Genomic DNA, 26,388 nt, shown 5'->3' on the forward strand with positions numbered 1-26,388 from the left:
CCATACTTCCTGCCTTACTTGCCCCCTTATTTTTCTGACTTGTTCAGGGTCAGGAGCAGGTGCAAGGTAGTTAGGGCAAAGGGCAGTCTTGTAGGGCTGGTATTTCATTGAGGCCCCCTGGTGGCAGTGTAAAATTGCCTGCCCCTTCTTTATTGGCAGCTTGGGGAGGTTTCTACAGATGATCCTCAAGGAAACCTAGGATGGCAGGTCCTTTGGCACAAGTGAAGCCTCTTCACTTGTCTTTCCGCATATTATCCCTCTTCTTGTATGTACTGTATACTTTTCTAATGTTTTTGATTTTTAAAACTGCAGTGTAAACTTGTTCATTATATAAAATTCAGTTATTACAAAAATGTAAATTAGAAAGCAGTGCACCCTTCATAATCCTATCCCCTGAATCAGTAATGGCTCAAAATTGTCCCTTCAGATATATTAAATAAAACTTTTTACTTCAATACTTGGATTGATAATATTTAAATTTATAATAAATTCATGTGTTTCAAAATCAAAGAGTGTAAAAGGATGTAAGTAAATAACTTCTTTCTAAAAGAAGGACGTTTAAAGGACTGAAGGTAACTTTGGTCAAGGATGTGGGACCAGCACCCCAAAAGCTTTCCTAAGCAGCCCATACTCTGGGGCAGAATACGCAGATTCAGATCTCGGCTCTACCACTTATTGTGTTAACTCTTGGAAATGTTATCTAACGTACTGGGCCTCAGATTGTTTATTTGTAAATTGAATATAAAACTAGTACAATAGAAGCAGTTTTATCCAACACACATGGGTCTGCTTAATGGTCTGTTTGTTGAAAAAGTTAGAACAGGACATCATGAAATAAGTTATATATAGTCTATTACCATTTTATTATGTTTAAAAAGCATACCTAATATTTAGTGGCTTAAAATTAACAAATATTTGTCTGTCACATTCCATATGATGGCTGAGTTGTTTCTCCAGCCTGAGACAGCTTGACTGGACTAGGTGTTCTAGGATGGCCTCATCTACATGTCTAGGTTCTTACCTGGGATGACCGTGGTTTCTTCATTTGGTCACTCATCCTCAAGGAGGCCAGCTTGTGCATGTTCACCTGCTGGCACTGGATTTCCAGCAGCAAGAGAGGTCAAGCACCAGTGCACATGCTTTCTTAAGGATCTCCCAGTATGATGTTTGTAAATGTACCATTGGCCAAAGAAAATCACATGGTTAAGTTCAGATCCAAGGTGGGTCAGGGGGAAAAACAGACTTTACCTCTTAATGGAAAGTGACAGTGCAGTCATGTTTCATATAGGCCTGCATTTTGAATCAAATAATGTGGCCATTTTTATAAACAATCTACCACAAAAACAAACTCAGAATGGATTAAAGATGTAAGACCAGATACTTTAAAACTCTTAGAGGAAAGCATACAACACTCTACCCTGTAGGACTCTCATCCAGATTCATTGGAGAAAAAAGCTTTATAGAAAAGCAAAAGCTAAGAGAATTCAGCACCAGCAGACCAACATTGCAACAAGTACTAAAGGAACTTCTCTAAGCAGAAATGAAAAAGCAAAAATAGAGACAGAAGAAATTACAAATGGAGAGACTCACTGGTAAAGCCAAACATACAGTAAAGATAGGAAATCATCTGTGCACCAAAATAGGACATAAAAACCATCAATTGTGTGGAAAGCACAAATGGAGGATATTGGAAATGCGTGTGAAATTAAAAGACCTTAAAACAATCTTGTTTATATATAGACTGCTATGTCAAAACCCCATGGTTACCACAAGCCAAAAATCTACAGTACATACACACACACAAAAGAGAAAAAGAATCCAAACACAATACTAAAGTTAGTCATTAAATCACAGGAGAAAGAAAGAAGTAAAAAGACCTGTAAAAACAAACCCAAAACGATTAAGAAAATTGTAATAGGAAAATACATATCCATAATCACCTTAAATGTAAATGGATTAAATACTCCTATCAAAAGACACACACTGGCTGAATGGATACTAAAATAAGACCCATATGTATGATGTTTATATGAAACCCACTTCAGACCCAGGGATATATATAAACTGAAAGTGAAGGGATGAAAAAGATATTCCATGTAAATGGAACTCAAAAGAAAATTGGAGTAGCAACACTCATATCAGACACAATAGACTTTATAAAATAGAGACTGTTATAAGGGACAAAGAATGACACTACATAACATTCAAAGAACAATCCAAGAAGAAGGTATAACAATTTTAAATATATATGCACCCAAATATAAGCACCTTAATACATAGGGCAAATGATAACAATCATAAAGTGAGAAATTGACAGGAACACAATAATAGTGGGGGGGGGGACTTTAATATTTCACTTACACCAGTGGGCTGATCTTCCAGACAGAAAAATTGATAAGGAAACACAAGCCTTAGATTACACATTAGACCAGATATTAACTAATATTTATAGAGCATTCCATCCCACTGTAACACATTGCACATTGTCCTTAAGTGCACATGGAACATTCTCCAGGATTGACCGTATGCTGGGCCACAAAGTGAGTCTTGGTAAATTTAAGAATATTGAAGTTATATCAACTATCTTTTCTGATCACAATACTATGATACTAGAAATCAACTACAAGGGGAAAAAATGTAAAAAACCAAAAACACGTGGAGGCTAAACAATATGTTACTAAACAACCAATAGATCACTGAAGAAGTGAAAGAAGTAAAAAGATACCTAGAGACAAATGAAAATGAAAATACAATGATCCAAAACCTATGTGACATAGCAAAAGCAGTTCTAAGAGGCAAGTTCATAGCAATACAAACTTACCTCAGGAAACAAGAAAACTGACAAATAAATTAACATTACATCTAAAGCAAGTAGAGAAAGAGGAACAAAAGAAAACCCGGAGTTAGCTGAAGGAAACAAAGCATAAGATCAGAGCAGAAATAAATGATAAAGAGATGAAGAAAATGATAGGAGCAATCAATGAAAAATACAAGCTGTTTTTCTTTTTAAAAGATAAAAATTGGTAAACCTTTACCCAGATTCATCAAGCAAAAGGGGAGGGGGCACAATCAATAAAATTAGAAATGAAAACGTAGAAGTTACAACTAACACCAAAGAAATACAAAGGATCATAAGAGACTAACACAGGCAACTGCGTACCAATAAATTGGACAACCTGAAAGAAATGGACAGATTCTTAGCAAGGTATGATCTCTCAAGACTGAACCAGGAAGAAGTAGAAAATATGAACATACCAATCACAAAGAAAGGCAATGCCAAAGAATGGTTAAACTACTGCACAATTGCACTCATCTCACACTCTAAAGTAATGCTCAAAATTCTCCAAGCCAGACTTCAGTAATACATGAACCGTGAACTTCCAGATGTTCAAGCTGGATTTAGAAAAGGCAGAGGAACCAGAGATCAAATTGCCAACATCTGCTGGATCATGGAAAAAGGAAGAGAGTTCCAGAAAAACATCTGTTTCTGCTTTATTGACTATGCCAAAGCCTTTGACTGTGTGGATCACAATAAACTGTGGAAAATTCTGAAAGAGATGGGAATACCAGACCACCTGCCCTGCCTCTTGAGAAACCTATATGCAGATCAGGAAGCAACAGTTATAACTGGACATGGAACAACAGACTGATTCCAAATAGGAAAAGGAGTACATCAAGGCTGTATATTGTCACCCTGCTTATTTAACTTATATGAAGAGTACATCATGAGAAATGCTAGGTTGTATGAAGCACAAGCTGGAATCAAGATTGCCGGGAGAAATATCAATAACCTCAGATATGCAGATGACACCATACTAATGGCAGAAAGTGAAGAGGAACTCAAAAGCCTCTTGATGAACGTGAAAGAGGAGAGTGAAAAAGTTGGCGTAAAGCTCAACGTTGAGAAAACGAAGATCATGGCATCCGGTCCCATCACTTCATGGGAAATAGATGGGGAAATAGTGTAAATGGTGTCAGACTTTATTTTTGGGGGCTCCAAAATCACTGCAGATGGTGACTGCAGCCATGAAGTTAAAAGATACTTACTCCTTGGAAGGAAAGTTATGACCAACCTAGATAGCATATTCAAAAGCAGAGACATTACTTTGCCAACAAAGGTCTGTCTAGTCAAGCTATGGTTTTTCCTGTGGTCATGTATGGATGTGAGAGTTGGACTGTGAAGAAAGCTGAATGCTGAAGAATTGATGCTTTTGAACTGTGGTGTTGGAGAAGACTCTTGAGAGTCCCTTGGACTGCAAGGAGATCCAGCCAGTCCATTCTGAAGGAGATCAGTCCTGGGTGTTCTTTGGAAGGAATGACACTAAAGCTGAAACTCCAATACTTTGGCCACCTCATATGAAGAATTGACTCATTAGAAAAGACTCTGATGCTGGGAGGGATTGGGGGCAGGAGGAGAAGGGGCCGACAGAGGATGAGATGGTGGATAGCATCACTGACTCGATGGACATGAGTTTGGGTGAACTCTGGGAGTTGGTGATGGACAGGGAGGCCTGGCATACTGCAATTCATGGGGTCGCAAAGAGTCGGACATGACTGAGCGACTGAACTGAACTGAACCAATCACAAGCACTGAAACTGAAACTGTGATTAAATGCTCCTAACAGGCGAATTCTACTAAGCATTTAGAGAAGATTTACCACATGTTCTGAAACTATTCCAAAAAAAAATTGGCAAAAGAATGAAAACTCCCTAACTCATTCTATGAGGCCACCATCACCCTCATACTAAAACCAAAGATACCACAAAAGAAGAAAATTACAGGCCAGTATCACTGATGAACATAGACACAAAAGTCCTCAACATAATACTACCAAACTGAATCCAACAACACATTAAAAGGATCATACACCATTATCCAGTGGGATTTATCCCAGGGATGTAGGAATTTATCAATACCTACAAATCAATCAGGGTAATATACCACATCAACAAATTGAAAAATAAAAACCATATGATAATCTCAATAGATACAGAAAAACTTTGGACCAAATTCAGCACCTATTTATGATAAAAACTTTCCAGAAAATGGGCATAGAGAGAACATACTTCAACAAAATAAGGGCAATATTTGACAAACCTACAAATAACATCATAAATCAACAATGAGAAACTGAAAACATTTCCTTTAAGGTTAGGAACAAGACAAGGATGTCCATTCTCATCACTTTTATTCAGCATAGTTTTTGGAAGTCCTACCTATGGCAATCAGAGAAGAAAAAGAAATAAAGGGAATCCAGACTTGAAGAACCTAAACTGTCATTGTTTGTGAATGACATGATATATACATAGAAAATCCTAAAGATGCTTCCAGAAAACCACTAGAGCTCATCAATGAATCTGGTAAAGTTGCAGGTTACAAAATTGAAGACACAAATGGTTAGAAAGATATGCCATGTTCATGGATTGAAAGAATCGATATCGCTGGAACAGCTATACTACCTAAGGCAATCTACAGATTGAGTGCAATCCCTATCAAATTATCAATGACATTTTTCACAGAACTAGAACAGAAAATCTTAAAATTTTTATGGATACAAAAAGTATCTTGAATAGCCAAGCAATATTGAGAAAGAAAAATGGAGCTGGAAGGATCAGGATCCCTGACTTTGGCCTATATTAAAAAGCTACAGTCATCAAAACAGTATGGTAGTGGCACAAGGATAGAATTATAGATAAATGGGACAGGATATAAAGCCCGGAAATAAATCCATGCACCTGTGGCCAATTAATTGATGACAAAGGAGGTAAGACTATACAATGGAGAAAAGACAATTTCTTCAATAATGAGGCTTGGAAAACTGGACACCATCATGTTAAAAAGAAATGAAACTAGATCATTCACCTTTTGACATAGCCTCAAAGTCTTTCTTTTGAGAGCATTCAGCTGACTGAATTTTGTATTTTGTCACTTGTATGTGCTTCCCAGTGCACCAGCTGTGACTTCTAAGTTTAGTTTCCTTGATGTACAAGAACTTCAGTTCATTTGGAGAATGAGGAATCTTCAGATTTTTATAATCCTCGCACCCCTCAGTTGCAGTTTATTTTTTAAAAACCTCTTCTGTCACCATCGAGTTTTTCAAAGCATTGACTTTTTTATTTTTTGGAAAATGTTGTACTTTTTAAACTCTGATCATACAGATTTCATATAACATTAATTAAACTCCTTCCCAGGTGGTTCAGTGGTAAAGAATCTGCCTGCCAATGCAGAAGACACAAGTTGAATCCCTGGATTGGGAAGATTTCCTGGAGGAGGAAATGGCAACTCCAGTTCCAGTACTGGAAAAGGCAACTCCAGTATTGTTTCCTGGGAAATCCCAAGGATGGAGGAGCCTGGGGGGCTGCACTACATGGGGTTACAAAAGAATCAGACATGACGTAGCAACTAAAACAACAACAATAATTACACTGTACATTTATAACAAGTACAGGTGTTCTAAGTCATATGGATTGTAAGAACAACTGATTCTTAGTGACTGTACAGCTGATCTGGTGGGCAGCATGCAGCAGGCCAAGGCCTCAGTCAGTCAGTTGCCTACTGGGGGTTAGGAGCCTTGGCTTAGTAGAAGTTGGTTAAGAGATTTTATTATGCCTGCCTAGTAGATCTGTTGTGAGAATTAGCTGTGAAAATATACCTCACATGCATAGAATACTACCTTAGCTCCTGTAAATGCTCATTAATATTAATTGTTGTTCTCATCATTAACTTGATCATTCGTATTATTGTTGTTGTTCTTGTACCATTATTAATCAGACCAAGCAAAGACCTTGAATTAGGATGGAATTGACATAAGAAAGATAAAAATGCCAGACCTAGTACCATCAAGTAGTATTGGAGGTGGAAAAATGAAGGTAGAAAGGAAGGATCAAGCCAGGGAATTAAAAAATTTATTCAGTAGAACCTAGATAATGGAGCTGTGAAATGGGTGATGTAGGCAAGAAGCCTAGAGAAGTGGGCATGCTAGTTAAGAATGATAATTTCAACATTTTTATTTGAAGCATGATTTAGAAGAATGATTCCTAAATGCTGGTTCACAGACTGGTAGCTTGTTTCTGGGAGCTTGTTAAAGATGCAGAAATTCTGATTCCTGAGTTGCTAATGAGGCCCAGGAAGCTGTCTTACGAAAGGCTGCAGCTCAGGTAGATTTGGATGCACAGCCAGGTTTGGGAAGCTGTGCCGTGAACACATAGAGCACTGGAAGCCAAGGAACTTGGGCTGTAGTCCTGGGTCCAGGGAAGACTTGCTCTGTGACATCTCTGCGACTCCCTCAGACCTCTGTTGAGGGTCCAGGGAAATGAGGTGTGTGAAGTGTTTTAGCCCTTGTAGAGCCCTCGACACATGTAAAGCGGGGATTACATGTTAGGTTAGCAGCAGGTATTCTCTGTGTTTGACTTCAATCCCGGCAATCAAGGTTCCTCTCCCTGCTCTGCCCCCTCTCCATTCCTGCTCAAACAAGGGACTTGATCCACATGATCTACAACGTTCTCCAACTGCAAATGCCTAAAACTGTTTTCTGTTTTGCAGACACCAAATTTCTACCTGTTCTTGTGGATTTTCATGGATATTCTTTCTGCAGTTTTCATTGTTTCCATATTTCGTTTTCATTGGTAAGTATACATTTGTAATTTTGTATAATTTTTTCCCAAAATAAGACATAAATGGTTTTGTACCTTGTGAAATTTATGAAAAAAGTTACACTCTTCCCATAATCCCATGTGACAAATCCTCAGGGAGACAGGGTTTTAAAGGTTTTATCTTCCAAACCTCCTGTTTCTTCTCATACTGCCTGCAGCTCCACACACCCCTTCTACCTCCTCAATGTGAGACCATATTCTAAGGATAAGGACTTTCACTAAAGTTTAATCAAAGCTTTTTTTTTTTTTTTGACTATATATCCCTTGTGGATCAGTTGGAAGAGGACAAGAGTTGAAGGTTGTTCAGAAGAAGTGTCCCACCTTCCACAGAATGGGACAAAGCAGGGTGCTGTGTAAAGAGCAAGCTCACACTCCAGGAAGCTAGGGTTTTAGCCCTGGCTTTTTCTGTGGTTGCTGGGTGACCCTGGGAAAATCATTGCCCCTTTCCAGACCATAGTCTTTTTTATCTGCCCAATCAAATGACATTTGAGAATTCTTGAAGGGAAAAATGCATCAAGATCGTAAGGTTCAGGATGGGAGAGGGAACATCTGGTCGAAGAATTTTAGCTAGAAGAAAGCGTGGTCTTTAGATCTCATCATGCCCATTGTTTCCTCATCTGAGTTATCCTTTAAAAGAGGAAACTTCATACCCTCTGCCCAAGGTACCATTTGACTGGTAATGTTCTTTTCTGGCCACTACCTGTGTTACTGTTGCTTTGGAAGAGGTCTGCGAGGCTCATGGACACTCGGTTTCCTTCTAGGTGGAGAGAGAGCCAGAGTGAAAAAATTCGCCAGGGTATCACCAGTTACACAGGTAAAGTCAGAGGCCTAGCCCCCTCTAATCTCTTCATTCCTTCCCATTGCCTCCATGAGGCAGGGCTTGCCCTTAATATTTCTGACAAGAGTTGAAGGAGTCTAAAGTTACAGGGTGGGAACCACTGAGAAGCTGGGCAAAAAACAGGCTGTGCACAGACTCTGTGAGGCCCTCGACATCACAATACATTGTGGACTTTATCCTCTAAGCAATGAGACTCCTTGGAAGATTTTGAACATGGTTGTATATTTGCTTGCTTTGTCATATATTTATTCATCACACAGTTATAGAATACTGACTTTGTGCCAGGCAGTGTGAGACTGAAATACCTGAAAGCTTTATATATGGAGGGTGTCTCTAGAACAGAGGCTCTGGTCCAGAGAGCAGTGAGGAAGCAGGAAAAGGTATAGCAGCAGTTAACATCTTTGGTTCAGCCATCTAGTTCCAGGACAGAGAAGCTGACATGCTCCTCAGGGCTGAATGTGCTTTATGTGGCTTCAGTTGTGATGTATGTTGGAAGGTGGAAGGAGAAAATTGCCAAGATCCTGGAATGCTGGACTAGAGTCTGCTGCTGCTGCTGCTAAGTCACTTCAGTCGTGTCCGACTCTGTGCGACCCCAGAGACGGCAGCGCACCAGACTCCCCCGTCCCTGGGATTCTCCAGGCAAGAACATTGAAGTGGGTTGCCATTTCCTCCTCCAATGCATCAAAGTGAAAAGTGAAAGTGAAGTCGCTCAGTCATGTCCAGCTATTAGCGACCCCATGGACTGCAGCCTACCAGGCTCCCCCATCCCTGGGATTTTCCAGGCAAGAGTACTGGAGTGGGGTGCCATTGCCTTCTCCGGGACTAGTCTAGACTCTGCATATAAACATCAGGAAATGGCAAGTGAGTTTCAGACAAGGGAGCAGTATGCTTAGTCACTTGTGTAAAGGGATAGAATAGCAAAATAACTTATTAATCAGCAGAATAACTCAGGACTGAGTAAGTGGGATAGGTCCAGTAAGGGAAGGGAAGCTAGTTTATAATTCAGGAGGTTGTGGGGATAATCACACAGTGTTACTGGTTTGGGAAGCCAGTGCAATGTTAAAGGGAAAACCAGTGAGGAGGCAGAAGACTGTGCAGTACATGATGCAGTTTCCTCTCATTGCTCTTGGAGTCTTTAGTAAAGTTGATACAATCAAAAATGATTGATTAATTTCTTGTGAACAGTTGTGAAGATGATGAGATACTTTGTATCAGCTATCAGTCTTCAACACATACATAACTTAGACTTTCAGGAATGTATCCACAGTTCAGTTCAGTCGCTCAGTCCTGTCCGACTCTTTGTGACCCCGTGAACCGCAGCACGCCAGGCCTCCCTGTCCATCACCAACTCCCGGAGTCCACCCAAACTCATGTCCATCTAGTCGGTGATGCCATCCAGCCATCTCATCCTCTGTAGTCCCCTTCTTTTCCTGCCCTCAATCTTTCCCAGCATCAGGACTATAAAAAAATTAAGAAATTTGAAGAGTAATGATATTTTGTATAGTAAAGCTGAAGGTTTAAATCAAGTCACCCAAATTTATTAAGATATAGAGTAATTTCCAGTGACTCTGAGTTTTATGAATTTTAAGAAGGTCACTCTGCAGGCTGTTAAGGAGACTGAAGGCTGTGTTCCAGCTGCCTTATGATATTCAGAAGTTATATCAGTAAAGTAGGGCTTCCAAAACAAAATACCATAGACTGGGTGGCTTAAGCAACAGAAGTTGATTTTTCTCACATTTCTGGAGGCTGGAGGTGCAGGATCAATGTGTCAGCAGGTTTGGTTTCTTCTGAGGCCTCTCTAATTGACTTGCTGGTAGACTCTTTGTTGCTGTGTCATCACACAGCCCTTCCTCTGTGCACACACAAACCCCCAATGTCCTCTGTGTCTCCAAGTTTTCTCTCTGGTCAGACTGGATCAGGACTCACCATAATGGCCCCATCTTAATCATGCCTGTAAAGGCTTTATCTCCTAAATTAGTCCTATATTGAAGTTCTGTGGTTAGGGCTTCAACATATGAGTTTGTGTGGTACACAATTCAGCCCATAATAGTAATCTAATCAAGAAATAAAGAGAATATGGAATTGGTGTGGAAAGCATGGATGGGATAGAAGTTCTGAAGGAAAGTTCAAAGAACCATTTAAATTTGAATGAAGAAAGGTGGGTATCATGCCTTAGAAAATAAATTAACTTGACAACAACTTCCCACCATATTTAAATGAGAATAAGAAAATAAGGTGAGTAGATAATAAACTAAGAATCTTTCATGTTTTTAATTTTTAGTTGCTTATTTACAGAAACCAGTTTTGCCTGATCTAAATAAATATATAGAAAGACCATTTGAGTACCTAAAAGAGACAACTAGAAGGCAAGGGATGAAGTTTAGTATTAGGGAATGAACAAGGATGACTGGAAAGAAGCCAAAACCACAACCTAGAGCTATCAGTTCAGGTCAATTACTCAGTTGTGTCCGACACTTTGTGACCCCATGGACTGAAGCACACCAGGCTTCCCTGTCCATCACCAACTCCCAAAGCTTGCTCAAACTCAGGTCCATTGAGTCGGTGATGCCATCCAACCATCTCATCCTCTGTCATCCCCTTCTCCTCCGGCCTTCAATCTTTCCCAGCATCAAGGTCTTTTCCAATGAGTCAGTTCTTCACATCAGGTGGCCAATGTATTGAAGTTTCAGCTTTAGCATCAGTTCTTCCAAAGACAGCCTGGAGCCATGCAGGGCGAGAAGACTAGGCCTTGCATACTAAGGCCTAGTGTCACATCTTGCACCATGACTACCTTTAGATAGACATGTACTGCTGCACCTGCTGCTGCTACCTTTAGTATACACACACACACACACACACACACACACACACACACATCTTTAGGATATATTTTTCAGCCCTTCACAGAAGTTGATCCTTTATCTTTTGTCTCATATAGTTTCTTACAAAAAGTCATTCAAAAAAGAAATCTTCCATTGTTTTAATCATTGTTCCTCTACTTATAATATTTTATCTTGTCTCATACAGTTTCTTATGAAAAGTCATCCAAAAAAGAAATCTTCCTTTATTTTAATCATTGTTCCTTTGCTTGTAATATGTCCTTTTTAAGGCTGTTTCTTTCTTTTTTTTTTAATGTGCTAATTTTATTTTATTTTTTTAAAATTTTATTTTATTTTTAAACTTTACAATATTGTATTGGTTTTGCCAAACATTGAAATGAATCCGCCACAGGTATACATGTGTTCCCCATCCTGAACCCCCCTCCCTCCTCCCTCCCCATACCATCCCTCTGGGTCGTCCCAGTGCACTAGCCCCAAGCATCCAGTATCGTGCATCGAACCTGGACTGGCATCTCGTTTCATACATGATATTTTACATGTTTCAATGCCATTCTCCCAAATCATCCCACCCTCTCCCTCTCCCACAGAGTCCATAAGACTGTTCTATACATCAGTGTCTCTTTTGCTGTCTCGTACACAGGGTTATTGTTACCATCTTTCTAAATTCCATATATATGTGTTAGTATACTGTATTGGTGTTTTTCTTTCTGGCTTACTTCACTCTGTATAATAGGCTCCAGTTTCATCCACCTCATTAGAACTGATTCAAATGTATTCTTTTTAATGGCTGAGTAATACTCCATTGTGTATATGTACCACAGCTTTCTTATCCATTCATCTGCTGATGGACATCTAGGTTGCTTCCATGTCCTGGCTATTATAAACAGTGCTGCGATGAACATTGGGGTACATGTGTCTCTTTCCCTTCTGGTTTCCTCAGTGTGTATGCCCAGCAGTGGGATTGCTGGATCATAAGGCAGTTCTACTTACAGTTTTTTAAGGAATCTCCACACTGTTCTCCATAGTGTCTGTACTAGTTTGCATTCCCACCAACAGTGTAAGAGGGTTCCCTTTTCTCCACACCCTCTCCAGCATTTATTGCTTGTAGACTTTTGGATTGCAGCCATTCTGACTGGAGTGAAATGGTACCTCATAGTGGTTTTGATTTGCATTTCTCTGATAATGAGTGATGTTGAGCATCTTTTCATGTGTTTGTTAGCCATCTGTATGTCTTCTTTGGAGAAATGTCTATTTAGTTCTTTGGCCCATTTTTTGATTGGGTCATTTATTTTTCTGGAATTGAGCTATAGGAGTTGCTTATATATTTTTCATATTAGTTGTTTGTCAGTTGCTTCATTTGCTATTATTTTCTCCCATTCTGAAGGCTGTCTTTTCACCTTGCTGATAGTTTCCTTTGATGTGCAGAAGCTTTTAAGGTTAATTAGGTCCCATTTGTTTATTTTTGCTTTTATTTCCAATATTCTGGGAGGTGGGTCATAGAGGATCCTGCTGTGATATATGTCGGAGAGTGTTTTGCCTATGTTCTCCTCTAGAAGTTTTATAGTTTCTGGTCTTACGTTTAGATCTTTAATCCATTTTGAGTTTATTTTTGTGTATGGTGTTAGAAAGTGTTCTAGTTTCATTCTTTTACAAGTGGTTGACCATTTTTCCGAGCACCACTTGTTAAAGAGATTGTCTTTAATCCATTGTATATTAAGGCTCTTTCTTTTATTACTTTTTTCAGTAATTTGATTATGATTTACCTCAGTGTATATTAGTGTGTCTACCTGCTTAGGGTTTGCTGAACTTCTTAGATCAGTAAGAGTATAAATTTTCAGCCTGTATTTTTCAGATATCTTTCCGCTATTACCTTCTTTTTGGGTTTCCAATTACATAGATATTAGATGGTGTCATATTATCTCATAAGTTATCAAGACTGTTTATTTTTATTTTTAGCCTATTAATTTCTATGCTTCATCTTGGGTATATTCTATCAAAGTTTGGGTTGTTTTTGATCACTGGGTAACAAATTACCATAAATCTATCAGTGTAAAGCAACACAAATTTATCATCTCCCAGTTTGTGGGCCAGGGGTCCCGGCATGGGTTTTCTAGGTCTACTGCATATCTCACCAGGCTTTCATGAAGATCTTGGCTTGGGCTGCAGTCTCATCTGAGACTTAAGAGTCCTCTTCCAAGCTCATTGATTGTTGGTAGAATTTAGTTCCTTACAGTTGCAAGAACTGAAGTCAGTCGTGTTTTCTTAATCACTCTTGAATGAGCTTTTCTCTGAGATCTAGATATTCCATTCAGGTCTTAGTCATAAGGCTTTCTCACATCATAGCATCTTTTTTACACCCAGTATAAGAATATCTCTTGTAGCAGATGGATTCAGGAGAAAGAGAACAAAGGGAAAAAATAATACACAAAATAAATAGAAAACAAATTGAAATATGGTAGTCATAAATTCAACCATTTTATTAAGTTCAGTTAACATAAGTGTACCAAATACTCAAAGTAGTAGTGGAGATTTTAATATTGGATAGAATTAAGCAAGACCCAACCATATGCAATTCATAAAAGAAATGCTTCAAATATAAAAACACAGATTAATAGTGAAAGGACAGAAAATTAAAATCAGAAGGGAGAAAAATGAAAAAAGATAGGATGGAAAATAATATGCCATACAAACAGCAAGCATGAAAATAATATCTGAAAGATAAACTTTAAAACATGGAGCCTTACTTGAAATGAAGATTTCTTAAGAAAGAAAAGGTCAGTGTATCAAGAAGGCCCTATAATTATATAGTTAGTAACAGAGCTTCAAAACACATTAAACAAAAATTGAAAGAAATAGAAAAATCATAGTTAAAGATTTTGACATTCCTCTCTTAGTACCTGAAAGAACAACTAAATTCATCAAAAAGTAAAATCAGAAAGAATATAGAAGTCTGAACACTTCCAGCTAACCTGACCTAGTTGACAGAAAATATTATATTCAACAACTGCAGAATGTACAATATTTTGAAATGTAAATGGTGTAGTTGCAAAATAGACCATATGGCAAGCCATAAAGCAGATCTGGAAGATAGAGCTGATTTGCCCAACACACAGATGCAAACATACTGAATTAAGTAAAATGAGACAAAGGAATATGTTCCAATCAAAAGAACAAGACAAAGCCCCAGAAAAATAACTAAATGAAACAGAGATGAGCAATCTACCTGATAGAGTTAAAAATAATGGTCATAAACATATGCTTATTGAACTTTGGAGAAAAATTGATGGACATAGTGCAAACTTCAACATAAAATACAAGAAAGTACCAAACAGAAGTAATAACTGAATCAAAAAATACATTAGAAGGGCTCAGCAGCAGAACAGATGAGGTAGTAGAACGAATCAGTGAGCTGGAAGACAAAACAATGGAACTCACCCAGACAGAGCAGCAAAATGAAAAAAGAACTTTGAAAAGGAAAGATGCATTATGGGACTGTTGGGACAGCATCCAGTGTAATAACATTCACATTATAGTGCTTTCAGAAGGAAAAGAGAAAGAGAAAATGCCCCCAAAATTAACTGAAGAAACAGTGGCTGAAAACGTCCCTAATGTGGGGAAGGAAAAAGACATCTAGATCTAGAAAGCCACAGAGTTCCAAATAAGATGATCTCAAAAAGACACATACCAAGACACATTAAAGTTAAAATTGTAAATTTAAGGAGAAAGAGAGAATCCTAAAAGGAGAACACAAAAACCAACTTATAATCAAGGGAAACAGCATAAGGTCATCAGATTTTTTAGCAGAAATTTTACAAGCCAGATAGGAAAGGTGTGATATATTAAAAGTGTTGAAAGAAAAAACTTCCAAACAAGAACTCTCTACCCAGCAAGGTTACCATTCAGAATTGAAGGAGATATCAAAAGTTTCCCAAATAAACAAAAGCTAGAAGAGTTTATCACTACTAGACCAGTTCTACAAGAAATTATAAGGGAGTTCTTTAAGTTGGAAGCATACAAAAGTAAAAATATCACTGGAATATGTTTATGTATAATAAAGGTAGTAGAGGAAATTGATGTATTTTAAACTTTTCATTGATCAAGAGATTAATCACAAGGGAAATTGGAAGCTATTTTAAAGTGTAATGCATATACAAAAGCAAAACTTGTGTGGTACAACTTAAGCCATAACTTAGAGGGAAATTAGTAACTTTTAGAAGGAAGCCTGGCTTAATAGTGATTAAGAGTCTACTGTAGCAATGTAGAAAATGGAGTTATTTTCACCAAGTAAAAGAAATGAAATGGTAAAGATAGCAGAAACAGTAAAACAGAAATGATACAAACTATGGAGAATATTCAAAAAGTGAAAAGTTAGTTCTTAGAAAAGATTAATAAAATTGATAAACGCTTAGTAAGGGGAAAGAGGAAGAGACAGACTGATTGCCAGTATAGTGAATGATTAATGAGAGATTATCTCTCCAGATCCTACACATAAAAAGGAAAATCATGGAACATTTTTAAGCCATTAAATTTAAATGAGGTAAACAAATTCCTTCAAATGATTTAATTTTCCAGAACTGAAAAAGAAATAGAAATTTTATAACCTATCAGAATCTTTCAGAATCAAATCCATGTATCAAAAGCCTCACAACAAAGGAAGGTCCAGGCCTAATAAGCTTCACTGGTTAAGTGAATATTTAAGAAATAATACCAATTTTATACCAACTCACTAAAAAAAACAAGTGCATTTCTTAGCTGACTTTTTATGGTCAGAAATAATCTCATATAAAAAATATCTGACAAAGACAGTGCAACATCTAAATGTATAGATCAATATCATTCACCAGCTTAGCCATAAAACAATATATTAGCAGATTGAATCCATCAGTATAAAAAAAGGATAAAACATCCGGAGCAAGTGAGATTTATTGCAGTGGTACAAGTTGGATATATAATTTGCAGGTTAATCAATCTATCATCTAATCAAAATAGACTAGAAATAAAGTATATATGACAAAAATCCACCTCTATTTATGATCAAGATCTAAGTAGCCTAGTTATCGAATGAAACTTCCTCAATCTGATGAAAGATACTTAAAACCTCAGCCAGTATGATTGTTAATGGTGAAACAGGATTTTCTATATAAGATCAGTAAGAAGGCGAGGCTGTCTGCTCTCACTGCTTTTACTTGGCATTGTACTGAAGATCCTAGCTAGTTTCAATTAGTTCAGTCACTCAGTCGTCTCTGACTATTTGTGACCCCATTGACTGCAGCACGCCAGGCTTCCCTGTCCATCACCAACTCCTGGAGCTTGCTCAAACTCACGTCCATTTAGTAAGATAGCCAATTTAGTATATATAAATTATATACTAAATATATATATATATATATATATATATATATATATATATATAAAGATAAATAACAGGCATAAATGAAGAAATAAAACTCCTAATTTGCAGACATGATTATATACAGTAAAAAATTAGAAGGAATTAAATGACAAACCTACTACAACTGGTGACTTAAGCAATAGCTCAGGAATGTTGTTGTTCAGGCTCTAAGTCATGTCTGACTCTTTGCAACCCCATGGATTGCAGCATGCCAGGCTTCCCTGTCCTTCACTATCTCCCAAAGTTTGCTCAAACTCATGTCCACTGAGTCAGTGATGCCATTCAGCCATCTCATCCTCTTTCATCCCCTTTTCCTCTTGCCCCCAGTCTTTCCCAGCATCAGGGTCTTTTCCAATGTGTTGGCTCTTCACATCAGGTAGCCACAATTTTGGAGCTTCAGCTTCAGCATCAGTCCTTCCAATAAATCAGTTCAGTTCAGTTCAGTTCAGTCACTCATTCATATCTGACTCTTTGCAACCCCATAGACTGCAGCACGCCAGGCCTCCCTGTCCATCACCAACTCCTGGAACTTGTTCAAACTCATGTCCATCGAGTCAGTGATGCCATCTAACCATCTCATCCTCTGTCATCCCCTTCTCCTCCTGCTTTGAGTCTTTCCCAGCATCAGGATCTTTTCCAATGAGTCAGTTCTTTGCATCAAGTAGCCAAAGAATTGGAGCTTCAGCTTTACCATCAGTCCTTCCAATGAGTATTCAGGACTGATTTCTTTTAGTATTGACTAGTTTGATGTCCTTGCAATCCAAGGGACTCTCAGTAGTCTTCTCCAGTATCACAGTTCAAAAGCATCAATTCTTCAGCACTCAGCTTTCTTTACAGTCCAACTCTCACATCCATATATGACTACTGGAAAAACCATGAATATTCAGAATTAATTTTCATCAGGATTGAATTTGGTTTGATCTTGCTGCCCAAAGGACTCTCTATAGAACCTTCTCCAGCACCACAACTTGAAAGCATCAGATCTTTGGCACTCAGCTTTCTTTATGGTCCCACTCTCATATCCATACATGACTACTGGAAAAACCAAGCTTTTTTTTTTTTTTTTTTGATCTTTGTCGACAAAGTGATGTCCTGCTTTTTAATATGCTAAGTTTTTTCCCAAGGTAGCAAGCGTCTTTTAATTTCATGGCTGCAGTCACTGTCCGCAGTGATTTTTGAGCCCAAGAAAATAAAATCTGTCACTGTATCCACTTTTTCCCCACATGTTTGCCTTGAAGTGATGGGACCAGATGCCATTAGTTTTTTAAATGTTGATACAAGGTCAATATAGAAAAATCAACGGTATGTTGATATGTCATCAGTGACTACTTTAAAAATTGAAATAGCATCATCTACAACAGTATAAAAGCAAAAACAGGAATTTTAGGAAAATATTGTAAGCCCTTGAAAAGAAGATAAGATGATTGGTCACTGAAAACTACAAAAGTCTAGTGAGAAAAAGAAGACCCAGATAAATGGAGCAACATAACACATTCACGAATATGAAAACCTAATATCATAGATATTAGATGTCATGGAATTGAAGTACAAATTCAATTCAGGTGCATTAAAAGTCCCCTTCAGCCTGTGAAGCTAAAATTAAGCTCATGTGTGCAACTGTTTTTTCAAGAGTGAAATTACACACAGGGGAAAAATAACTGGACTCTCTTCTTTGGATTCTCACTATCTTCTAGACTTCGTGTCCACAGTTCCTCCTTATATTGTAAATTCTTAGATAATTTTAAGATATTTTCATTTTATACATGATCCAGTTTTTAATTTGTCTTTGATGAGAGTCCATTTCCTAGCTGCATTATGAGAAAAAGTCTCCATCATCTATTTTTTCTATCATTCGGTTAGAAAAAAACCTGAAACTATTTTCTGAGCAATTACTGTGTGATAGACACTCCTGAGCACTATACATGGGGTGGCAAGCAAGGCAAAGTTTCTATTCGTAAAAAGCTCCCATTCTAATAGAGGATGGCAATGGCACCCCACTCCAGTACTCTTGCCTGGAAAATCCCATGGACGGAGGAGCCTGATAGGCTGCAGTCCATGGGGTCGCTAAGAGTCGGGCACGACAGAGCGACTTCACTTTCACTTTTCACTTTCATGCATTGGAGAAAGAAATGGCAACCCACTCCAGTGTTCTTGCCTGGAGAATCCCAAGGATGGGGGAGCCTGGTGGGCTGCCGTCTATGGGGTCGCACAGAGTCGAACATGACTGAAGCGACTTAGCAGCAGCAGCAGCATTCAGTTTTTTGTTTACACTGCTTCGGAGTCAGTGGTTGGGAAATACATGAACCTTAAACAAATGTTGATTTCACCCTTCTTCTGAGTGCTCCTGTGTTGAGTTAGAACCTCACCCAATAGACTCTTAAACTTCAGCACCTTGTTGTACAGATGTAGTGAAGTTTGCCCAAAGGCTGGGTAGGGAGAAAACTAAGGGGCAAGATCCTAAAATGGTGAGTGAGGAGCTGACATTTTAAAGATGACTAGTATTTTACCACATTACTAGCAAAGATTGGAGAATCGACTTTGGAGGAATCTATGTTGTTTTCTTTTCTATCCCACAGAAGCTTCAAGTGCAAGCCTCCAAAATGAAGTAGTAGAAATTATGGGTATCCCTGCACCTTTTCCAGAGAGGGAAAGGGAACCTCCAAGTTCTAAAGCTGTTGTACCAGAGATTGTCAATGAAACCACTATATCAACTGTGCATCCCACAGATGACATTGGACAACCAGTGCCCACTGAGCCAGCCTTTGAACCCATCCAAGCACCCACTTCGGAAGCCAACAGAGAGGCCACCCTCCAAACTGTATTGCCTACCTTGGAGGCAAATGAACCAACGGTTCCCTCTGTGGAGAAGCCTCCTCCTGAAACGTAACCTGAAAAGCCCCCCCAGCATTGACTCCCTCCAATAAGTCTCTTTTATGATGGTTTCCACCACACCCAGCATATCTTTCTCCCCTTTTGGGGCTGTCTTCAAAGAATAATTAGCCACACCTTGCCTCCTTCTCCTTTTTCTCCCTCTCTGTGCCCAGGGTGACCTGATGGTAGAGAGATAGGAAAGGGGTGCAGAAGAGCCAGGGAGGCTCTCAGGAAAACCACTCTGGTCTTGCCTTTCCTCTCCAGGGGATGAGCAGAGGGGAAAGAGTATGGTCCTGGAGTTGGAGTTGGTTGTTCTCTGGGTGTCAGATGATCTGTCTCATCGTAACCCTTCATGATATTCCCACAGCTAAAGGAGTAGCTGTGGTGAACATCAGCCTATAAATAAAGGCAGCCTCTGAGGAACTAAGAAGGTAATTGATACAATGTTTGGGACCCTTTGTGGTCACTCAGGCTGACAAAGTCAAGGGAGGAATGCCAGAGTGATGCCGTCCAGAGTCAGAGAAGGAGAGGTGGCATGGGCATGAGCGGGGGCAAAGATCTCACCCCACTCACACATCCAGTCGTACAGTGTGCATGGGGTGCTTCCGCATAGCTTGTCGCTGGCTGATTCTCCAGTGGGGTGGTGGGCATAATCCCATGCCCACCCAGTGGCTTTTGACCTAGAAGCTGACTTTTGACTCGAGCTGAGAACCCTGCGTTAGAAGCAGGCAGTTGTGTTCTATTGTGTGACCACCTACTCATCCTCCTTGTCCAGGGCTCATGTTCCCATGTATATGCTGATGGGCAGGGGCAGACACCACAGCACCTTCCCTGGGCTGACTGTGGAGTCCTGTAAACATTGGTGGGGCAGGGCTGCCTCAGATGGCCGCATTGTCATCCCAGAAAGCAGCGCTGTGTGGTTTGAGGACTTTATTTCAGCATCAACCCCTCCCCCTCCCACACAGGCATCTGGAGACCAGGAATAGCACTCTCTGTGGAGTGGTTTGTCACCTACATGCAGGTGACCCCAGATGCTTGTGCATTTGAGGACAAGTGAGCTAGGCTGGCTGTGCTGAAGTATCAGGGGCCTTGAGGACAGATCCCTAACATGCCAGAGGCAAGAGGATTCTCCCCTGTCATCTCTCCAGGCACTCAGCCTAGCCAAAGCCCAGAGGGATGCCCCACCCCCATATCACACCTTCCCTGTCTGAAGACCCCACCCCAGAACTGCCCAGAACTGAAGTTGCTCAGTCATGTGTGACTCTTTGCAATCCCATGGACTGTAGCTTACCAGACTCCTCCATCCATGCAATGTTCTAGGCAAGAATACTGGAGTGGGTTGCCATTTCCTTCTCCAGTTCAGTCGCTCAGTCGTGTCCGACTCTTTGTGACCCCATGAACCGCAGCACGCCAGGCCTCCCTGTCCATCACCAACTCCTGGAGTCCACCCAAACCCATGTCCATTGAGTCTGTGATGCCATCCAACCATCTCATCCTCTGTCGTCCCCTTTCCCTCCTGCCCTCAATCTTTCCCAGCATCCGGGTCTTTTCCAGTGAGTCAGCTCTTCCCATCAAGTGGCCAAAGTATTCGAGTTACAGCTTCAACATCAGTCCTTCCAATGAACACCTGGGACCTATCCCGTTTAGGATGGACTGATCTCCTTTAGGATGGACTGGTTGGATCTCCTTGCAGTCCAAGGGACTGTCAAGAGTGTTCTCCAATACCACAGTTCAAAAGCATCAGTTCTTAAGTGCTCAGCTTTCTTTATAGTCCAACTCTCACACCCATACATGACCACTGGAAAAACCATAGCCCTGACTAAACGGGCCTTTGTTGACACAGTAATGCCTCTGCTTTTTAATATGCTGTCTAAGTTGGTCATAACTTTCCTTCCAAGGAGCATGTGTCTTTTACTTTCATGGCTGCAATCACCATCTGCAGTGATTTTTGGAGCCGAGAAAAAGTCAGCCACTGTTCCACTGTTTCCCCATCTATTTCCCATGAAGTGATGGGACTGTATGCCATGATCTTAGTTTTCTGAATGTTGAGCTTTAAGCCAACTTTTTCACTCTCCTCTTTCACTTTCATCAAGAGGCTCTTTAGTTCTTCTTCACTTTTTGCCATAAAGGTAGTGTCATCTGCGTATCTGAGGTTATTGATATCCTCATATCCTGGCGATCTTGATTCCAGCTTGTGCTTCTTCCAGCCCAGCGTTTCTCATGATGTACTCTGCATATAAGTTAAATAAGCAGGGTGACAATATACAGCCTTTACGCACTCCTTTTCCTATTTGGAACCAGTGTGTTGTTCCATGTCCAGTTCTAACTGTTGCTTCCTGACCTGCATACAAGTTTCTCAAGCGGCAGGTCAGGTGGTCTGGTATTCCCATCTCTTTCAGAATTTTCCACAGTTTGTTGTGATCCACACAGTCAAAGGCTTTGGCATAGTCAATAAAGCAGAAATAGATGTTTTTCTGGAACTCTCTTGCTTTTTCCATGATCCAGCAGATGTTGGCAATTTGATCTCTGGTTCCTCTGCCTTTTCTAAAACCAGCTTGAACATCTGGAAATTCATGGTTCACATATTGCTGAAGCCTGGCTTGGAGAATTTTGAGCATCACTTTACTAGCGTGTGAGATGAGTGCAATTGTGCAGTAGTTTGGGGATCTTTGAAATTTGCTTGTTCGATCCTGGTCACAAAGTAATATTTTATAGGCACCCACTGGACATAAGGATTTAATCCAAGGCAGCCTGGTTCCTGGGGTTCTTGGTGGCTTTTTGATTGACCAAGGAGACATTTCTGGCAGGATGTAAGGGCCATTCTGGATCTTCTGGCCCTACAGGTAAGGCACAGAAGCTGGTTCCCCCTCTGGATCTCCAGCCACACATACGTAGGTCTCCACCTCCCAGGCTGATATCCAGCATTGCCCTGCCCATCCTGCCCTGGTCCCAACCCATCCCTTTAAGCACCTTTGTCCTTGAAACAAGCACACTGTGGGCTTAGGCACCCCTATCTCAAATCCCGGACAAGCTTGATCCTGTATCCACAGACCATGGATAGAGTTATACGAGCCACTCCCCCATAGGGCCTTGTCCTGGTGCCACACACTGCTCCCTCTCCCTTCCCCCTCAAAAGAGACCTGGGGCCAGAAGATAAAGCACATAGTATATGCCTGAGGTCATCAGGGGAGATCTGAACAGGGGTCATCACTCACACTGTAATATATAAAAGCAGTCTGTCTCCCTACCCTAGCCGAGGCTCCAGAACTTTGGTCAATTAAGCCAGTCCCTTAGGTTTCAGGATGATCTTGGTTTGAGTGTTCCCAGCATGGAGAACTAGGTTGTCCTCTTGGTTACATTTCCAGGCTGTGTACACAAAGTGAAAGAAGGTCACATGGTAGGACTAGACTAAGTTACAAATGACATCCGAGGAGCACAGGCTCTTACAGTGGTGAGGTCACAGCAAGCCAGGAGTAGAACCAACCAGGTGCTTCAGGGTGAATGGAGGGAATTCTGCCTCCTGGCAAGGCCACCTCACTGGAAGAAGGATCAGAGGCCACAGTGATACTGTCATGGTGGCCAGCCAGCCCAGCCTCCCTGCCTGGGTAGTTAAAGTGTTCCTTGCTGATGGTCCTGAGCCAGCTGCTGCCTAGAGAGCAGGCATGGGGCCAGAGCCATCTGCCCACTGTTCCCTCACCACTCCTGGGGCCCCACTGTTTGCTCATGGCTGTGAGCATCTGGCTATTATAGGGAGTTGGGAGGTCATCCATCTTGTAGCCCTGAAAACAACAGCAAGAAGATAAACAGAGCACTGAGAGGGACACGGCCGTCCACTCAGACCCAGAACACAGACAACTCCCAGGAAACTGCAGTGGACAGAAGCCTGGACAAAGACAAATCCTGCCCCCCACCCCCTGGCCTCAGCCTCCCCAGCCAGACGGCTGAAGGTATGGATTCATCCGTCCAGACATCTAGGGTTCTAAGTTATCATGACCCCACTTTGAGGTGCTAGTTTGTGGGTCCCTCAAATTCTGGATGCCTATCTCCAGGAGTGATCGTAAAGGCTGTACCAGTTGAGCTCAGTTCAGGAGACCTCATTGCTAATGTCTCTGCTGTTGACCTCAGTGGCCAGGAAGCTTGGCCCATGTAGCCAAGGGGAAGATGGTAGTCATTTTTCCTTCACCAACAGCCCCAGTTGTGCCCTCCTGTGTCAATGGTAGGACCCTGCCTCCTAGCCCCCTTCGTAGCAATTGCTCAGGCTCTCACATATGAGCATCTGTTACCCCAGCACAGCCTGCTACCCTGACCAGTGTTGGCAGTGAGCGATCTGGAAGGAGGAAGTGGATGGTAGTGTCTGATGATGCTGAAAGACCAAGAACTAAAGAGTTAATTTGATTTAGTAGCAAGGGCTTTGTTAGTAACTCAGAGAGTGGTTTGGATGGAAAGATGAGAGGCAAGGAATAAGACAAAGCAAATATGGACAGCCTCTCAAGATGTGTGGCCAGGAGGGTGGGTGATGTGAGGATGATTGTGCCTGCAAGGTCTTTCAGGATTTGAGTCTGAGGTCCTTTGTTAGAAATACAGACAGAGAATTCCACTCCACTTTCTCTTCCCTGTCACTGCTCACCTTGATTCTGGGATTGATGAATTGATACACATGTTAATGACAATTAAGAGGATCTCAGGGTAGAGGAGATTAAGATGTCAGAGTGGGAGAATGCTCATGAAAACAAAGTTACAAATATGTATGGAGCAGCAATTCTCTCCAAGTTCACCGGAGGACAAGCCAAACACTTGTTCTACAGCTAAGTCTATAAAGAAAGATACAATCAGGAATGAATGAGAAGTGACCAGGTCAAGAACCACCCCTTTAGCAGGAGACACAGAAGAGGAGTGCAATAGCATAGGCTCAGGGGTCCTCCCTGGGGAACAAGGGGGTCAAGCCATGAAATAGGCACCTCAGCCCTGGGCTCAGACAGAGATGCTGAGTCTCCTTAGCTGTTTTGAAAAGCAGTGGGTCTTACACAGGGTTATAACAAACTGAGACTCTGCTCTTGAAGACTGCATGCACAGTCTTGCTTACTCCTGGTTATAGCATGGTGCCAGTGGATGGAACCTCTGGGACTCCGGTTGGCTTGATAGGACTGCTCCAGAGCTCACCCCAGCTTGCACCAGGCTCCTGCTTCTGGCTCTCTTGCTCCACATTAAGTTGGAGGCTCTCACTGCCAGTGGAACAATACACATTTAGAGGGGACAGATGGACCCTGTCCTGCCTCTGATCAGGGCAGAAACAGCCATTATTACCTCATGCATCCCTGCCCACACTCTCAGAAATGAGCGTGGCTAGCTCCAGGGTGGAGGCCATCATAACTGAGCAAGCATCTCTGTGTATACTGGAAGGGGCCAGGACCAGCTCAGCTAGCCAACTCCTCTGGCCCTGAATCAACTTCTAACCAACTTCTAACCAAGCAAGTTGTACACCAGGCAAATGGTGAGTGCAACTAGCACAGTAATGCAGTCCCAGGCCCCGAACATGTACCAGACCAATGCCTGGACCTCTGCAATCTCTGGAGAAACCAGGCTCCCTCAGGGCTCCAGTTGTAGCCACGCCTGATAGGGTGATGATGGTCACTCATCATACGAGCAGGCCAAGGTTGCAGCTGGCTCTGGATCTAGCCCCTCCAGCTCCAGCCCTATCTCCAACCAAGGTGGTTGCTGCCAAGCATACCCGGGGGAAGACACAGCCCATGCTTACTTCAGATCCAGCTCTTCCACTGACGCTACTGGGTACACACAGACTACATGGGACACTCCGACACAAGGACATGTCTTCAAGACTTGGATAGGTAACTATTTCACCTAATTTCACAGACACAAAGTTTAGGAATATGTTTCAAATTAAAGAGCAACAAAAAACTGGACAAAGTATTGAAAAGAATACCCATTAAAGAGTAGTGGAGTTTCAGCTTCAGCATCAGTCCTTCCAATGAACATTCAGGATTGATCTCCTTTAGGATGGACTGGTTGGATCTCCTTGCAGTTCAAGGGGCTCTCAAGAGTCTTCTCTAACACCACACACAGTTCAAAAGCATCAAGCCTTCGGTGCTCAGCTTTCTTTATAGTCCAACTCTCACATCCATACATGTGAAAATGTGGTGACATAACCGGGAAGGAAATCCAAAAAAGAGGGGATAGGGACTTCCCTTGTGGTCCAGTGGCTAGGACTCTGTGCTCCCAATGAAGGGGGTCTGGGAGCTAGATATCAAATGTTGCAAGTGAGGGTTGACATGCCGCAGCTAAGGATTTCACGTGCCAGGACTAAAAGATCCAGTGCAGCCACATGCCACAACTAAAAGATGTGATGCAGTGAAATATTTAAAAACAAAACAAAAAGGAGGGGATATATGTATTCGTGTAGCCGATTCACTTTACAACAGACACTAGCAGAACATTGTAAAGCAACTATAATAATTTAAAACAAGAACACAAATATATATATATATATATACTGGGAAGATAAAGCCCTAAAATAGACAGTTTCTAGAATAATGCTATGGGAACAGAGGAGAGAGTGCAAAACTGCCCAAACTAGAGATTAGGAACAACTTCACAGATGGAGGACTTTTAAGCTGAGACCTGACAAAGACAAATAAAAGGATTTGTGCTGTGAAGTGGGAAGGAAAGGGAAAGGGAAAGGCAGGATTCACAGGCAGAGGGAACAACTTGAGACAAAGTGAAGAGGTGTGAAAGAGCCCATTCATTATGTTTGGTGATTTATCACTGGTTCAGTATAT

At 41.0% G+C, this 26,388-nt stretch overlaps 1 protein-coding gene across 3 annotated transcripts in view; it reads left to right on the forward strand.

Annotated features, from left to right (window-relative positions):
* The window catches only part of LOC109554007 (glycerophosphodiester phosphodiesterase domain-containing protein 4-like), a 135,921-nt gene extending 109,854 nt beyond the window's left edge, over positions 1 to 26,067 (forward strand). For all 3 annotated transcript variants that reach the window (XM_070783358.1, XM_070783359.1, XM_070783360.1), the window contains 3 exons: positions 7,544 to 7,626; positions 8,415 to 8,467; positions 19,300 to 26,067. In XM_070783358.1, coding sequence (XP_070639459.1) covers positions 7,544 to 7,626; positions 8,415 to 8,467; positions 19,300 to 19,610 — 447 coding nt within the window. In that variant the 3' untranslated portion in view covers positions 19,611 to 26,067. The remainder of the gene's footprint in view (positions 1 to 7,543; positions 7,627 to 8,414; positions 8,468 to 19,299) is intronic.
* The last annotated feature ends 321 nt before the right edge of the window (positions 26,068 to 26,388 follow it).

The sequence above is a fragment of the Bos indicus genome, chromosome 29, assembly GCF_029378745.1.
Source record: "Bos indicus isolate NIAB-ARS_2022 breed Sahiwal x Tharparkar chromosome 29, NIAB-ARS_B.indTharparkar_mat_pri_1.0, whole genome shotgun sequence".
Lineage (NCBI taxonomy): Eukaryota > Metazoa > Chordata > Mammalia > Artiodactyla > Bovidae > Bos > Bos indicus.